Below are 18,655 nucleotides of genomic sequence, written 5' to 3'. Positions count from 1 at the left end.
AACTCGACCTTTAACAAATCATAAGATAATCACTCAATATAATTTTTTAGACATATCGCATAATCAAGCTTTGGCTGATTTGATTATAAGGGGGAGGGAAAATTCTCACGTTCATCCCGATTCCTGTTCTGGATGTTTGGCTTTTGGCTTTGACATTAGAGTAATAGAGAAATGAAAATGTCATATCTTGGCCCAGGTCACTGCCAAGTTATGGTTGGAGAAATTGGAAGTTTTGGCGCTATAAAATGTGAGCGGCTTCCGACCGCAGAAAATGTACTTGGTTGTGTAAAGAATGGCACAAGCGCGGCCTTTGAGCGCGTTCAAACATGTCGACTTATCGGAAGGACCAAATTGAAAGACATTCAAGCGTGCAATAAAAGCAGCGGTGATGACCACACTCAGCAAAAAAGAAAGAAACGACATTTTCTGCTGGGCTGCTGGTGTCTTTCATAGCCACAACACACACGCACACACACCTGCACTCTCTTGCACACACACACCGAGTCAGATAACCGGCACATTAAAATGCAAAAGCAATTAAGCCCGAGCCACAACAGCGCTGAAGAAGTGCCAACCTGACAGCAGGACTTTGATTATTTTAATTAGAGCAATATGGCTGCTCGGTGCACCAATGTAATTGAAGTTGTACTGGAAGTTTCTGCCTCAAGTTAGAGGGCAGCGCCTCTTTAAATATTCGCACATAGCGGAACAGTTATGCAAATGCTTGCTGTGCTGATGAGCCAAATTTCTATTGTGTGTGTGTTTTTGAATCTAATGGCTCCAATTTATTCGTATTGTAAACGACTTAAAAGTGTTAAATAATAAGGACTGGGGATTGAATTCATCTGCATGCCAAATTAGTCCCAACCGCGTCTGGCTCGGGGAGTTGTGAGGGATTAGGAGGCAGCGTTTACACTAAGCACCATGCGAAACAAAATCATCTAATATAATGTTCCTCTACTTTTATTTATTTTTTTTAACACAGTTTGCATGTGCGCAAACTAATTAGCATATAACATTTTGACAGTCACCATGAATAATTCAGCACGCTCTCCAGTAACCTTGCAAAAATGATCCCTTGCATAGGGAATGTTTGATTTTGTCATGTAGCCTGACAAATTGGGTGTGTTGTTATACAAGAGGTAACAAGGGAGCAAGGCAGGAAAGTGGAGGATGAGAAAAAAAAAAAAAAAAGCTTCCAATTGCAATCCTGCTCAAACAGGACAAAGTGTAATCAAAACAAGAGTGTTTTTTTTTTGTGACCATATTGACGTCTCCAAATATTGTCTTTTAAGCAATCACACTTTGCTGTTGTTATAGTAGAAGTTTAAGATAATAAATAATGAGTTTTTTCCTCTCTCTCTCTCTTTTTCTTTATTCTGTCAAATATACACTTTCTCAGTTTTTTTTTTACATCAATCTGACTATTATTAAACTATTCTGACTTGTGTTATTGCGGGATTATGACTTAAAAATCGGACTTAATTTAAGTACTATTTTGCATTTTTGATAGAAACCTCATGTAACTGCTCCTATTTCAATATTTTATCTTTGGTCATATTGCTCTTATCTCATCAAAACTACAGCTTTACTTTCTTACAAAATGCAAAAGTAGTCAAAATATTATGCCAAAAACAATTGGTACAGATGCAGGCTTTAAGGTGTTGTCGATTTGGTTTTAAATTTTTATGTACTGGATTTAATGACATTTCAAGGTATCAGTCTACGTAAAAACAATCTTTGTTCTTTTTTTTTATTGTGAAGATAATTGGTGTTGAAAATGGCTTGGGGTGCCCTTTTTTTCTAACCACTTTATTCGGTCAAAAATATCATTTTATTTCATATTTTTAGATTGTCTTTGCAATCAAATGTTGGGTGTGCTCACACTAGTCTAAACATGTCCTGATTAATATATCGTTGTTGGAATGAAAATTAAACAGCGTAATCCACCTGTTTTATTCATCATAACGGGATGCCATTTTGACCTAATATTGCCGTCTGGGGGTCGACTGAAACTGACTTCAAAGTCAACCTCAGGTTTTTTTTTTTTTTTTTTTCGATTGGGCCACTGTTCTCCTTAATTTGATATGGAAAACTGTTTTCCTCCTGTTAGTCACTCCATGTTCCTCCCAGGATTCAAATCCATAGTCATGTTGGAAGAGGGGGCGGGGTGAGCAGTGGCTAATTTGCATACAGGACCCCAAGCAGTTATTGTGAACATGGCTGTTACACAATTCATCTGATGTAATTCTGAATGCACGGGGTATTTTGACCAAAGCATGTCACACATTCTTTTTTTTAGTGTTCACTTGGTAGCGACGACCACTCAGGGGGTTGTGCAAAGTGTTCTGCGGCACTTAAGTTGCTGCACCGCAACCACTGACTGTGGTTTGCTCATTGATACAATTAAGTAGTCACTTCAATCGATCCTATTACAAGTTTTGCGGCTTCATTGCGTTGAAAAACTAATTACCTCTGAAAAAAAGTGGTCTAGAGAGGCTGCCTCTGCCCCAAGAGGCTCACCTTCTAAAATCAATCCCATTTGTTTTGTCTTTCTGTACAAAAGACTACATTAATTTGCGATGTATGTTTACTTGTGTTTTGACTTGTGAACAGCTTTTGAGAGGTAATTGGTCGGACACTTGGCGAGCCAGATGAAAACATTAGGATGCCGTCCAGTGTCCTCTGTGCTAATTACGCAGTTTGGCCAATCTTCAAGGTCACACAATTTGCGTAATGAATGCAAAGTTGTACTTTGACATTTTAGTGAATGTGCCTCCGTGGATTTATGTGGACAACTTAGTCGAGGAGTTCAATATCATTTCCATTTTTCATGTGCTAATCAAGGACAAGTGGCTACCCCGAATGGCTTATTAGCTTAGTTTTGCATAAAAGCTAACAGGAGCTTGAAAATATTAGCCTAATTTTGAGCAGTACTCATCATTAATTCACATTTTATTAATACTGGATTAGAGGATGTTGTAAAATACATCTTAGAATGCAGATTTTTTATTTATTTATTTTTTTGGGCCTTTAAAAAGTCCATTTTAGCGACTTGTTTTCGATCTTTGATCAAGGCTAAGCTATTAAACATCTGAACCAGAAGTCTGCTATAGTACCAACACTGAAAGGTGCCACACAACATCAGGACTGTCAGAAACTACTTGTACAAGTAAAATTAACACATCTCACGCCACATTTTAATGGCTCAGGATAATAAGGTCGATACACCTGACAATCAGGCTGCTGCTGACTTTGATTGGAAGTGAAGGAAATCCTCAAGTTCAGCCTGATTATCGGTACGCGTGTACCCTGCTTCAGCTGAGTTTTGATTAACGCTAATAGGAGTGAGTGAAAATCGTGAGCCTGATTTTGACGGTCAATCAGCTTGTGGGTCAGACTCACGGACTCATTTGAGTGTCCAGTTCATTGACGTTCATCTGCGTCGCTTGGTGTGCCATGGGTCTAAACTGCGATGGGCTGGCAACCAGTCCGGGGTGTGCCCCGCCTCTCCAAAGTCTACAGGGACAGGCGGCGCCAGCTCGGCCACAACCCGATTGACGAGGTGCACTATAGATAATGGCTAAATCCAAGCTAAGTTAAACAATTCCCTAACTATTTGATCCAACCTTTGTGTCACAGGTGTCAAACTCAAGGCCCAGGGGCTGAATCTGGCCCCCGACCTCATTTTACGTGGCCTGCAAATCATGTGTGTCATCTTTCTGTTCATTTTTAAAAACATTGAAATATGGGATATTGCCATTTATTTGTTACAAATCTTCGCCTTTTAAAATGAATTGGAAAAAATGTTCAACAGACAATTACTTTGTTGTACGTGATCATGCATTTTGAAATGGGCTCACAGTCATAACTACGATGTGGCCCGTCCACAAAAAGTATTTACATGGCAACGGTTTTAATGAATGGTAATTGAAGTAGTTAGCTGTAGCTGACGCATATCCTGATCATGAAGGCCATAAAATCAGCAGGTAATAGCTTACAGCCACTCTTTTCAACGAGAAAGCCTGATGATTAGAGATTGTCATTCAATAGTGCAAAGAAAAAAAAAAAAACCTCCCTCACCTCTCACTTGATTGTACTGCGCACCGTTATGTGGCAGCATTGATTTTGCACAGCGCATCATGTTTCCTCATGAGGACATTGTGGTCGTAGCAAAGACACAGTCATTTGTATGTGTCAAAGGGATGTGTGCTTCTAGTGTATTGATGAGGAGTTCATCACCTTCAATGTGTGTGCGTGTGTGTCAAGGCAACAACTATTGATTTGGAGCCACCCTCAATAGAAAGTGCTCCAAAATAAAAAAAACCCAGCTGAGATGATGATTATGCTCCCCAACAAAAAAGCAGATTGCAAGGAGAAATCAAGTCCCATTATTACCTCGAGCTAGGAGTGGCAAGTTCAGCACTCTCACTTGCTGATGTGCACTTTTAAAACTGCAGTACGGTACATACTAGAAGTATTGACTTGTACTGTATTTACTTTTTTTTGTTATTCAGTTACTTATAAATAATGCAGACAACACAAATATTTTAAAAGATCAGTCTTGGAAGGATCTATATTTTAATGAGTAAAACATATTTTTGAATACCAGTAGTTCTATTTTCACAAGAAAGTGTGCAGTAATTTATATGGGGGGAGATTTTCTCAAAATTATTCACTCAAATATATTGGTGATTATCACGTTACGACCTTTTTGCTCGGCCATTTTTTTCCCAACTTGGCAATTTAAAAAAAAATTTAAAAAATGTTTTAGTATTCAGAAGTAGAAATATACAAAGAAATGGTATACAACATTGAACATACCTGCCAGTGTATACATACAAAGGTCACGTATGTTAAAAATGTTAGGTTGTAAGTCGTGCAAATAGTGATAGATTATATAGAAATTTTGTTCAGTGAGCTACTGATCAATTTTATGTAGCGTATCATTATCCAAGTGTTTGAATTATTTTTTTGGGGGGGGCTAGTGTATTTGTATTTGTGGGAATAGAGTTGAGTTCAAATGAGTAACTAATCTAGATCCATATTTTCTTTACACCTTCTAAATTAATAAATAAAATATGCAATAATATTTTTAAGTATTTATAAAATATTTTTAAAAAAGCCCTACAGTATTTTCAGGATTGTGCTTCTAGTGTATTGATGAGTGTCAGTGTCCATGTCCATGTCAAAAACAAAAAAAACTATGTTTTGAGACTGAAACCCCATTTTTATGGGTCATATTTGTAGTTAACGACAATAGAAATCTTGATCGGACAAAAAATGCTGTTTGACAAATGATTTTTTTCCAATGGAAGGCAGCTTGAGACCGGATCACAATGTCTTCAGATATTCCACAGCTTAGCCAGCAGGGGCCACAAGTGAGAACCGAGTGAAATGAGGCAGGAAAGATGAGCAGATTTCCTCCTGGAGGTCTTTAGAGCAGTCTTTTCCCTCCCTCCCCCTCCTTGTCTGGAGCTTGTCTTCCATTCCATCCCTCGGGCCTGCAGTCAAGCCTTTATCTTGCGCCTCATCGTGTTTCATTGCAAAGCACCTAGCACTGTTATCTCCAAGCATAGATGCAGCAGTAAGTGTTTGTTGTGACCGGGCTGGGCACCACACCACTTGCAAGCATTGGGAAGGGAAATTGGGTGCAAGTCGCTGCTGCATGTTTGACAGCTGATGATTGCGTCTGCGACTTATCTCACAGCCGCCACAGGGATTGTCTGCTACACTTTAAGATGGGAAGCCTTACGAATATTTCATTTACACTTTGGAACATCGACTTAATCCACCAACCACATGCACTGGTTTGAAAGACCAATGTATATTCTCTGGATATAAAATAATCTGCACATGACCGTTCTAATGTCAGGTTATTGTGATATAAAATAATAATAATAATAATAATAATGATAATAATGATGATGATAACCCGTACAAGTCAGTTGGGAAAAAAAGTTTGGGAGGGGGAAAGTAAAAAATACACTGGAATAATGTGGTTGCACAAGTGTACACACCCTCCTACAACAGAAATAGGGTGCTTTTCAGAATTAACCAAACCCATCCAAACAAACGTCATTCAGCACACAACTAATTTAAAAACCCAATGATGAACGCTAAATGTAATTCAGTTGTTATAGTAGGCTTTTCCTGACATTTCCTTTCTAATTTCTGAACTGTTCATAAGTCCACACAGACACAAAGCATGATGTTGCCATGATCACGCTTCACTAGGTAGATATGATGCTGCAAACATTTTGGAATTTTGGCCATAAAGTTTACCCTCGCTTTCATCGAACCCTAACACATTTTCCCGCACGTCTTTGGGAGATTTCAAGTGTTTTTTTGCAAATTGCAGCCAGTCTTGGTGAAATAAGGCTTGCGTCTTGCCACCCAATCCGCTAGCTGAGCACTTAAAAATAGTGGCAGGTGTGTGCTGACAGGCATTTAGCATAAGGTTGAATTTGATTGGTGATTTCTGAACACAGCCGCATCCTCAGTAATATATAAGAGGACATTTTAAATAAAATATTCTTAATAAGGATTAACCTGCCCGTTTTTTCGTCCTGTATAGATAAATATATTCATACTTGTACTCACGTATTCCTGTAATATTGAAGATAAAGTCATGTTAAGCATATGGGATTTCTACGCAGTGTAACTCATTGAGCATGGCATGACATCACTTTTTTGCTATTGGATTAAAAATGGAAAGCGTCCCGTTGCTATGGAGGTTGAGTCGATATTCAATTAAGCCAAGCAGACGTTCATAGTGACTGTTTCTCAATAGCCCTTGTTAACGCCACATTCACCCCTCCCTCCCCTCCATACACTTAATTAAACTCAAGCCGTTAACAAAGTGCCAACACGTGCAGAGAAAGTGAGTGGCACTGTCGAAGGAGACAATGCGTGACTTTGCGCCGGTCATGACGCGTTTTTTAAAGTGCCTGTCCGCTTATTGACGTGTATCTGGGACAGGCTGCGACCTTTCACCCGCTCCGATCGTTCATTTCCGAACGTTCCGCAGTGGGGGGGGGCACCGCCTCACGTGGCTCCAACTGAACTTGTTTGCTTGGAAATAACATCATCAGTGTTTGAAGCGGGACAGCGCATTGTGTCCTGTATCACCAATGCGCCACCAAGCAGACGCTGTCTAGACTTTTGATAATGATCCGCTGACATGGGATGGGATCAGACATGCAAACGACACAGCAACTGAAGCAATAATACATTTTTGACTTTTGACGTTAATCAGCATCTTATTTCTGTTATGGTTGCACCACACTTGCATGGCCACCTATTGTGAGGCCGAATCAGTGACGCCCAACGACATACACTCTCTAAGCCCAATTAAAAAGGAAAAACTGTCACCTGTCTGTAGGACTATCTGATACTTGCTTCTGTATTATATAGAAAATGAATGTTCCAGGAGAGCAGGAGAACTCCACCGAGAAAGGCTTAGAAAAGGTTTTCTAATAAATCACAAATGGATCTTGATTGTCTGCAATTTATAAAAACCCGATTGAGGCTTTAAGATTAATATCTCAGCCAAGTGGTAGACATCCCATTTCCCATCCCATTTAACACAACTGTCAAATCTCATCAATTCAAGTTGCGCTGACTAAAGATCTTCTAACGTCCTGAACACTTTGAGTCATTGAGATTCTTGATAATTGTTGACACATAGCGCAGGTGTTGAAGCCTTGCGGGAGGCTCTCGTGTGTTCGCCGAACAAAGTTAAATCGAGGCCTTGATGCTTCATCACAGCTTGTTCATTCCCTGCCGCCGCCGCCGCCGCATTTTGAGTCCGATGAAGGCTCGCCTTGGTTGACATTACAATATGGATTAAGCAACTAAATCCGCCACCTTTTTCATCACAATGGGTGGCAATTTTGCCACTTGTTCAGGTAACGATCAATCACAGGATTTTTTTTAATGCAATCTGCTTGAATTTGGCTAGATTTTCATCATATTTGTTATTATTTTTTTGTCTTTTGCTATCAGATCACAGAGGGGAAATTATTCCAAACACTCCCTACACCACGTGACAGTCACTCCGGATGATCTTTTAGAGAAATTGATAATCAGGCCTTTTGCTGACCTTGATGGGAAAGAACAAAAATGCTCAAATTTAGCTCAAATTTGCCTTCAATATTTACACACGCTACACCACAGGATAATCACCCAGGATGACCTTTTAGAAGCGACCTTCTATTAATTGACGAAAATGCTCAGAATTGACCCGCTTATCATTACGTTTACTCCTCCTCAGCGAAGCCTCACAGCCTGTGCATCGTCATACATTGTAAACGAAGCGTCAAATGACCACGTCCCCGCAAAACGTCTTTCTATCCATCAGTCTGTTTGTTTGCGTGTTTGATGGAACTTTACGTCCACGCAGACTGATGGCGACACTTTCTGTTCGCTCGCTGGAATGTAATCCGTCTGACTGTTCTCCATTGCGCTTCAATGGGCCTCATTCACTCTTTCTTACACTCACAGTTGAAAAGTTTCCCCCTTGGGCGCCTTCAGCCCCCCTCCCTTCCCGTGCCTTTCCTCTCCCACCGACATGGGAGGGGGAGGGGCGGGGGGGGGGCACTTTTCCCAGGACAAAAGAGATGAATATATAATGGAATGAACTGGACGTGGGTGGAGTGGATGGCGAGAGTGGGTGGGGGCGTGAGAGACCCAAAGACAGCGGGGTGGGAGAGTGCTCGTCAAAGGGGGCTCATAGAGAGTGGGACTGAGTGAGAAGAAACTTTTTTTTTTTTTTTTTTAACCCACAGAGCGAACTCACTAACTGGTAACAGACGCCACAAGCGTGTGGGAGACACAGCACACTTTAATTCCACACAGTGAATGCATCACTGCAAAAAAAAAGGGGGTGGGGGGTTCTTAAAATAATGACATTAGGAATAGATTAGTAGATTTCAGAAAAAATAGCAGCCTATAAAAAAGGAGAATTCAATTTGGCAAGCTTTCTTAAAACAATTGAACATTGCTCTCAACTCGTGTTAAAACTGCACCGATAGAATTGTGGCATGTGTTGTTTTCAGATAAACATACTCATAACCAGTAATTAGATCTTTAATATGCTTGTCAAGAAATATCTTGGCAAAGAACAAGCATATTTTGCCTTGATTTGAGATAATCTTGGTTCAATTTTAGTTTTTACAGTGCACCCCTCGTCCCGCCCCACCTTTGTATTGCTCGCTCGCTCTCTCGCACACTTTCCCTCCCCCCGGTCCTGCAGCACATGGTACAGTCCGCTCAAAGGCTGCATGTCATCTCACTCCCTCCTTCTCTGAGAGCAGCTGCTCACAGCACGTTCTCCTCCGTCTCCTTCTTCTTCTCATTCTCCTTCTTTTCTTTGCCCTCACGTGCCAATGATGCAGTAGCGCGTAGACGCCTTCCCTGGGCGGACAGCGGCTTTTCTTTCTTTTAAGTTATCAGCAAAGAGGTGGAGGCGCAGGTGGAGCAGTTGCCACCGGTATCCTCTTATCAACTTTAACAACATGCCGCTCCTCTGTGTGGATCCTCTCCTCAGGGGAAAATCCTCAAAATGATGGAGGACAACAAGCAGCTGGCCCGCCGCATCGACGGGGCCATCCGCTCGGCCGGCCGCGAAGTCAGCAACCTGCGCTCGGAGCTGACGGCCACCAACTGCAGGCTGGCCGGCCTGGGAGCCGGCAGCACGACCGCCTTGGAGAACAACCACCACCGGCAGCACAAGCACCACGCTGACAGCCTCCGCTACCGGGGTGAGTGAGAGCTCAGCTCTGGTGTCTCCTGCCGCTTGTGTCACAGTGAGAACATGTGTCTGTCTTTGGAGGGACCTGGGAAGCATTTTGGGAATGCTGCTAGTATTATTCCACTGCATGGAAGGCTAAAGGGGAACAGATTTTATTGGGAGGGGATGAGCTGGACTCGCGCCGGTTTTTGGGGGTTGGCTTTCCCAGGCCACTGCTGGGCTTGCATCCCTCTGGAATCTCAAACAGCTTCGGGAAGTTGAGCCAAAGTCGTCTATGGAATAGTTTTGGCTGCTTCAATCGATACCTACCGCTTTGGTCTCACTGCCGTCCATTCATTTTCCTTTGGGGGCATTTCAAAGTGAGACATGCTAAAAAGTGTCATAATGAAGCAGAATGAGACGATGTGTTGGTCATGATAAGCGAGACAAATTGCATCCAAGTGAAGACAAAGGGCAACAGGTAGTGTGGCTGCTGCCGCAAAGTGGCCAGGATAATAGTTAATTCAGGTGATGTCAAATCTGCATGACCTATGAGTAACCTGCAGGGCATTTACAATCAGTGGATTCCAAAGGAAAAGCAACAAAAGTGAGTCGACCATGCTGTGCAAATGGGCAGTCATTCTGCTTTTCCACTACCGGCTCGCCCTGGTTTGAACACACTTCAAACCAGTGTACAAAAAAATACACACGGCGGAGTGAACGCATCGCTCAAACGACTGAGATTGAGGGCTGCCGCAGCAAAGTTCAGACTGTCGACTATAATGCTGCATTTATTTATGCGGTATTAAATCTGACACTTGAGATTAGAGGTCAATTAATGGACAACCAAACGAGTATGAAATTAATCATGAGCTGTTTTAGTCATTGAGTAATCATTTACAACTATTGTTAAACTTAAAATTGTCCAAATCCTCTGATCTCAGCCTCTTCGCATTATTTATATTCTGATTTCTGTAGTCCTCAATGAAAGCAGACTGATCACTTGCATACACAAGAAAATCTGTCCGGATAGAAATTATTGCTGATTAAAACTAAAATTGGCAAGGCGATTTCAAAATTGCAGTCAGTTTGTTTTTTTTCTCAAATGTCAAGTTTTTTTTCTCTGCAGCAATATTTTACTGATTAGCTGTTGTAAAACTTGGCTGTTTATTACAATGGGACTCATTTTCTGCTACGTGACAACTTGTTAGTGCAGTGACAATTGAGGCAGTGCAGTGAGAGGTGTGTGCAGCGCCCATTAGGTCAGTACTATCAATATGTGCAAAGAGGATTAGTGATAGCTTTTCTCTTAATTTTGTCACTGTGGGCATTCCATTGTAAATTCCATTTTGTTGTGTTCTGTATTTTGTTTGTTGTTGTTTGTTTTCAAAGCCTGCAACTCTTCCAATTTAGTGTCTCATTTACATATAGTGCATTCACATTTATTTCATGTTTTAAGAAAACGGGGAGCCTATGGCTCAAAAACCTGACGTGAGCTTTGGATTCTGGACCTAAAAATTAGTTAAAAAGTGCTCTCAAACCTAAATCATCAGAAATTGTGTTCTTTTTCTAAATAAGACATTTGCAAAGATTTACTTTTACTTTTAAAAAACAATGAGCAAACCACGAACTGAATTAGTTTCTAAAAGGTCATCTCAGATGATGTTGCTTAATTGATTATCATTTCACCAAATAGCGATTGTGCAATAATTGATGCAGGAACATTTACAACAAAAAGACATGTTCGTTCAAAGTGGAGCGGCGTTTGTGTGACCAAATTCCAATGCATCCAACCACAGCGATGGCATCACGATACAGCCGTTCAGTGATGATTCACAATATCAGTCGTCCTGAAGAAAAGAAAACAAACTCTTTGAGTAAAAGCAGACGTCTTTATTTGAAATAGAACGACATACAAGTGAACCCCAGTGTTCTGCGAAATCTGTGCTTTCACATACCAACACGAGTAAAATAGGTGGATACCGATACTTAAAAACAGATTTGGGAAAGAAAGGTTACAATGGGACTTTTAACCCTAACCCTAATCGCAATCAAACATTGCAATAGACCACAGCAATGCTTTCATGAGGAAGGATGTTTTTTTTTTTTTGTTTTTTTTTTTTTATAAAGTGCGGACATCTAATCGGCGATGTTTTTATCAGTTATTTTTCAGCTAGGACAGCACATGTGGGCATTAGACACCCTGGACTGAAACAGCATTGTATCCTGATTATAATTTCAATATTGATTGCACGCCAAGACATAATGTACCAAATTTGTTCAGCGAGTCTCTGAGGTCCCCTTTGCTTGTTGCCATCCATGTAAAAGTCCCGTTGAGGGTTGGACATGTCATGTGAGAAGATAAAGATGTTTGTCATTGCTGACTCATCTTGTGGTGTTCTGTGGTGTTGTCGTCTTTGAGTTCAGCGTCGGTTATACGGATGAACTAAGACTTCATTTGCGCAGCAGGTACACACAACTCTGACATGTTTCTGTTCGGAGCTATGATCACAAAGGCTAATGCTTAAAAAAAAAAAAAAAAAGTCACTCCATGCTTGATTCCAGACGATCCTCTGTGTTGTGTCCACCCCGCTGTCGGCGTTCCTCCATTCTCTCGCTGTTGTGAGAGCCTGACATTCCCACATTCCTGAATGTCATGCCGGTGATGTCACACTTCCTGTTCCCAGACGCGAGGGCCAGCGGTCAGGTGACTGGAGCCAAACAAACCCAGTTGTACTCTTGTGGTGATCACAGTGACACAGGCCTGAGTTGGCAAGACACGTTGGAAACACTTTTGCCTTGTTTGTAAAAAAAAAATAATAATAAAAATAATTATTTTTATCTCATGGATGAGCTGCACTTTTCCCTTTTTTTTTACATAATGTTTTCATAGACCATGGACATTATTTGGGAATACCCAATAATTAGACATTATTTATACAGGGCCAATGTTGAGCCTGTCTTTTGTTACCATGACGCCTGGGGGTGGAGTGAGGTGATTGAACAGGCCGGAGCAGCGCTAGAATCTGGGGAGTAAAAGTGCTCACTAGACAGTAAGCATTTTCATTCACTGAGACAGCACTTCACACGCTATATTTTTAGGTATGCACAAACACATAGCAGTTCATTTCATGGGAGGAGAAATGTGCTGTGGTTACGTACGCAATTCATTTGGTTGTTTAATTTCATTTCAATTTGATGTGTAGGCAAACATTCCAGACACCCAATTGTTTGTACACAAGACATTGATGAAGTCAATTTTCCCGAGTATTGTATGTCCCCTTTAAACTAAAGACAATTATGCAAAAGGGCATTTGCATTTTTATCCCTCATGAAGGAGTTCTTGTTTAATTTATATCAAGTGAGAATTGCTGACACATGACCTCAAACCAGGGGTGGCCAAACCTTTTCATTTGAGAGCCACAAATAAAAACGAGAAGAAAAATTGATGCATAACAGCTTTCGGCAGATTTTTGGGTGATCTTGGCCACGTATCTTATTAGACTCGATCCACCCCAACACTAAAAGCGACTGCATCCCACCTCCATATTCAGAACCAAAACAAGAGTAAGCCGTCTGATTTCCGTTTCAAACAGTTTCTCGAGGGTCATTATGAGTTGGACCTTGAAACGGAGCAAAAAAGTGGAAGAAACGATTTGGGCTTCCAAATTGAATTTTTATTCACCACAATGTTTTGAAGAGAAGTTGTATTATTAATTTAGTCATAAATAATTTTTGTCTCTTTGCTTGTCTAGAAAAGCTCTATTGTGTATAAACAAATTTATTAGTAGTAGCAACACATATTTTTTGACACCCTCTTAGTACATGGTATGAACCGCTAAAAAAATGGATGGCGGGCCGCAAATGGCCCCCGGGCCGTGGTTTGGACACCACTGGCTTATGATATGATGAGTCCACCGGCTTAGAAAGATCATGCATGCCTTCGTGAGTCCAGGCGCATTTGTTAGTCCATTTGTTGTCTCTCATCAAACGGCTTCTTTAATATGCATGACTTGATTCTGAACACCTTTGCCAAAATGTCTGGCTTTTGTGCCATGTTTCGTTTCCCCTTAACATCCATGACAGATGCCCAGAAGATTCTCTGACCCCGCATTGCCTTCGGTCTGCTTGCTGAACTCATCACGGGGGACGGCGGATTAAATCGCTTCCCCGAAATTTCACCCTTCATCGGGATTAACTACAGCGCCACTTTTTACGCACTTTCTCCCCCTCTTCCTTTGACTGCCTCTTCCTGGATAAGCTGCAGCTACAGCGGAATCTGAGAATATGATGCATCATGTATATTGTGAGACTTCATCTCAGTGACCATGGAAACAATTAATTTCTTTTTCTTTTTTTTTTAATGTTGTCAACATAAAAGGGGACTTGCAATTTTCATCATAGTACAAGAAATTTATTGCGATTAAGATTATCGCAATGTAGCGCTGGCTAAAAGATGTAGATGCAGATTTGTCCTGACTGCTCAGTAAAATAAGGTGACAATTTTAATAAGGAAGAGGAGATTGGGATCTATTGTTCAAACCCCAAATTGTTTTAAGAAAGATTTTTTTTTTTCTTTTTTTTTTAGTCAAAACTATCTGGAGCCAGACGTGAGAATATACTTTATAGCACTGCTGTCGGTGTCAGCCAATGAGCATGCAGTGTAGAGCATTTCATCATGAAGACGTGAGTATTAAAGGGGTCTAAGCCATATTAAATGTTGATAAATCTTCATTCATTTGATATCAATTATTTAAAAGTGTTGCGATAATTCACTTGTTAGCTAATGATCCTCTAGAAAATTTTTCAAGTCCTTTATTTAGCTCAGGAAATAGGAGAATATTCTCAAAACCACACATTTTAGTCGATATATGTCGATATTCAAAATCTTTGCCAACAGATATTATTCACCTGACAGGAAGAAGGGGAGAATAAAAACAGTTATGCAACTATTATCATCAGGTATCCGATGATCTTTCGTTTTCAGCAGACCTCGTTTTGTGATGGGGGGGGCGTGTCCGTGCAGTAGCTCGGAGAACTAATTATTGATCTCCCAGGTAACCCCTTGTAACTTCTCGCTGGCTGTAAAAAGCACAGGTATGTTTCCCAAGCGATAAGTGAAATGTCAAGGGTATAAAAGCAGAACCTTTGAGGGTACCACCTCAGTGACGAGCTAATTTACAAGGTGCATTTTATAGGTGAGCGCATTCAGTAATGAATTCACCTCTCATCCTCTCCATTGGCTCCTCACTGTGAATCCATCATAGGGATGTCAAGGCCTTGTTTAATATTCCTAAATGACTCAGATGCTTCAGCAGCCAGTGGAGTGCATAGCTGCCATACCTAATGAGCATCGGAGGTGTGTGCGAAAACGTGAGCTTTCCCGGTGGGATATCACCACGTGTCGACTGCTGCCAGATAAGTGTTGGGATGCTGAGACAATGGCTCGGATGAGTCATTGCAATGATTGATCTGTTTGTGACCGACCCCGCGCTAGTGGGCCAGAGATTACCCAAGGATGCTTTTACCTGAGCAATGCAGACAAACATTTGACTGGGAACGGATTGAAGATGTCATTTTAGGTCACAATGTTTTTTTTGGGGGGGGGGGTCCTCTCAAGGTTGCTGGAGGTCAAGGAAGGACACCAGGGAGGATTTGCGGGAGGACTGAGCTCACAAGGATGAAGTATGGTTTAAAAAAAATAATAACAATAAAAAATTAAATAGTTAAATTGAACTTAAAGAAAAGGGCTTCCACATTTTAATTTAGATAAAATAAAATAAAAGTTTCTCATTAAAAAAAGTTACATTATTTATTTGAAGGCAGCTATTTCCTACGTCCTTAATATGTTTAAATGAAATTAAATACATTTAACAACCGGGCCTCTGCCCATGCGCAATTAATTTTAATGAATAAATGAGTTTATTTTGTATTTTCAATTTAGTTTAATTAACCTGGCATTTCAACATTTTGAATGAAGTAAAAAAAAAAAAGATTCCTTTGAATTGGATTCATTACATACAGTGAATCCTTGAGTACTCACAGTTTGGCCTTCGCAAATTCAAATATTGGGCAAACATTCAAGCAATTATGATGATTTATGTTACTACGAGATCGCTCAGTAGTGATGTTCTTATCACCAGTTCCACACGCCAGAGTTCTTTTGTACATTACTCGTTTGCAGCTCCAACTTTTACAGCAGCTGTATGTCCCATGCTCCTGACGGATCTAAGCGGATGATGAAGTGTGAGCGTTTAAAACCCTGTGCAGTAAAAGAGTGTTGATGAAGTGTCCTCCTCTTAACACTGTGATCATCTCTGCAGCAGAGACGCCAAAGTGCCGTTAATGCACTCGGCTCCACAGTCATTGCGGCGACCAATCTTCTTCCTTCTCTCCCCATGTGGGCTGAGTTTTTCAGGAGGCCCAGCGTCTCTTGTTACTTCTCTATGTACACAAGCTGGAACCCACTGCCGTCCCGCCAACGCCGTTGTCACTCTTTTTATTATCCCAAAGCTCTCCTGGGAGCGCCCGCTCCCATGCAAAAGAAGGTATGCACTGCACTTGGAGCTCCCCTACGGGTTCTTCTGATACTTGATCGTGCGTCACCTACGCTGTCGTATTCCCTGCATGGCCTCTGCTAGCCACGCCCCATCTGTGGTCAACGCAGCGTGAGAGTAACTGTGTCCAAACAATAGCCAGGAGAGAGGCGGCCCCTCACTTTCCCTCCCTGACTCTACTCCCTCGCTCTTCCTCTTTCATGCCACACTTCCTCCACTCACGCTTCTAAGAAGGGGTTAGTTGATCACCGTAACCCTAATACGTATATGTAGTAATCCCTCGCCACTTCATGCTTCACTTTCCGCGGCTTCAATGTTTCGCAGATTTTTTTCCAATTCATTCAAACGTTATTTCAAAAGTACAAGAATATCTGGACCGACCGAAGCCAATCTGAGAAGGGTCCAACCCTTCACTATCTCTGATTGGATGAGACCATGATATGTGCGTCTGTTGAGTGAGGCTTTATAGTCGAAGAGACTTTTTCCATCCTCCATCGGCAGGTTGCACATGGTGCAACCTCTGATTTCTTTTTTTTTTTATTTTTTTTTAGTTGCACCATTGTGGAATTAGGGTGCCTGTGCTCCCAAATTGGGTCCACCCTAGAGCTCTGTATTACTTTCTCTGATTTTTTTTTTTATACGACCTCGGTGGCATTACATTACAAAAAAAAAAACAATACTTATCGCTCTCATTCACTGACTTAATCATGATTTCTATTATTTTATGACCAAATCTTGACTCTTCCTGCACATGTAAAATGTTTTTCAAAGTACTTACGGGAACACCGGTCATTTCACTTCTGATTAATGGCTAATGAATAACTGATGAGCGGCTATTTGTTGTTGCTGTAATGGAATACAAGGCCTGTGCTGACCTGGCAGAGCGCTGCAGACTGTCAGAGGGGGCCTGCGTGTGTGTGCGCGCGTGTGCGCTTTGACCCGCACCAAACCTTGATCTCTTCATTTTGGCCGTCCGGGGGTTGGGGCGGGGTTTGAAGTACAGCTGAGCGCCGCTAATGTACTTTCATGTGCTCAGGAAGCGTTTGGCTATTGTTTGCATGGCTTGAATGAGTTGCACGTTCACAGTGCAGAAATGATATTCATGTTTCATATGTGTTTGTGAGGCCAGTTGGGGTGGTTAACGGAAACTTGGGGATGACCACAGCGTGTCTTGTCTTTGGACTGCAGAAGTTAAGAAATGGTTGGTGTTGTGCAATAATGTAAGGCACTACTGATATTTCAAAGGTAGGTCGATTTGTAGGTCAGTAGATAAGAAGGTAGGCAGGTAGTTAAATAGGTAGGTAGATGGGTTGGTAAGCAAGAAAGTCAGTAGGTAGGTAGAGCAGATTGGTAGGTTAGTAGGCTGGCAGGTAGCTAACAAAGGTAGCTAAGTAATTAAGTAAGTAGATTTCTATGTATGTAGGTAGATAGGAACAGTAAAGAGGTACTATATATAAGTAGATCAGTAACTAGCAAGTAGGCAGCCAGCCTTATAATCCCAAATTCATACCTTGATTTTGGCTCTAAACCAGGGGTGGGCAAACTTTTTGATTGGCGGGCCACACTGGGTTCTAAAATTTGACAAGGGGGGCGGACCGGAGCAGATGGATGGAGTGTTTTGCTAACCTCACCTCATCAGAGAAAAAAAAAAAAAATTTAATTTTAAATGAAAATGCACAAAAGCATTACAACAAAATATATGTCTTTGACACGCCACAGTATTTAGGAAATAAAACTTGACCAAGGTTTATTAATAAAAAAAATTTTTCAAGTCGGCGGGCCGGATTAAAAAGTTTAACGGGCCGCATGTGGCCCCCGGCCCATAGTTTGCCCACGCCTGCTCTAAACCCTAATTTGAAACCCCTAACCCTTGTTGAAATGAAGCCATAAATGAAACCCTAAACTTGACTTGAAGGGCTTATTTGAAGCCGCTATCCTTTCCTTTAACCCTAACTCGAAACCCAACACCACGCCCGAAACCCCACTTTTTGCCTGAAACCCTAATTTGAAGCCAACCTTGAAAACTTCATTTAATATGCTAACTTTAGCTCCAGATTCCAACTTTCTGGTATGAAACATTCACCTCGCCTTAAAACCCTAATTGGAAACTCTAACGCAAGCTTCAAGCCTTAATTTCAATCACTAACCGCATCTTGATGAGGAGCTTGACACCCCCGAGTGTGTGGGAGTTTTGCCGCGTCCCGCTTTGCACATTTCACCTGGAATCATCCAAATCCTTTTCAAACTTGAAACAGAGCTAACGGCAGCCAGCCAGCCAGCCAACATCCATTTCAAACGCCTCATTGCTTTAACAGTGATGAGCGCTTCCGCCGCCGCCGTCACCGCCGCCGCTGCAGTAGGTATT

General features: G+C 41.4%; 1 protein-coding gene across 1 annotated transcript in view; it reads left to right on the top strand.

The window, feature by feature from the left end:
• LOC148327267 (kazrin-like) overlaps positions 1–18,655 on the top strand; it is an 86,584-nt gene that overhangs the window by 23,034 nt on the left and 44,895 nt on the right. Inside the window, exon 6 of the mRNA XM_088309402.1 lies at positions 9,551–9,764. Coding sequence (XP_088165528.1) covers positions 9,551–9,764 — 214 coding nt within the window. The remainder of the gene's footprint in view (positions 1–9,550; positions 9,765–18,655) is intronic.

This window comes from Idiotropiscis lumnitzeri, chromosome 11 (genome assembly GCF_059441095.1).
Source record: "Idiotropiscis lumnitzeri isolate Australia: NSW breed Sydney's pygmy pipehorse chromosome 11, RoL_Ilum_1.0, whole genome shotgun sequence".
Lineage (NCBI taxonomy): Eukaryota > Metazoa > Chordata > Actinopteri > Syngnathiformes > Syngnathidae > Idiotropiscis > Idiotropiscis lumnitzeri.
The sequence above is the reverse complement of the archived record's forward strand: the minus strand, read 5'-3'. Positions and strand labels throughout refer to the sequence as shown.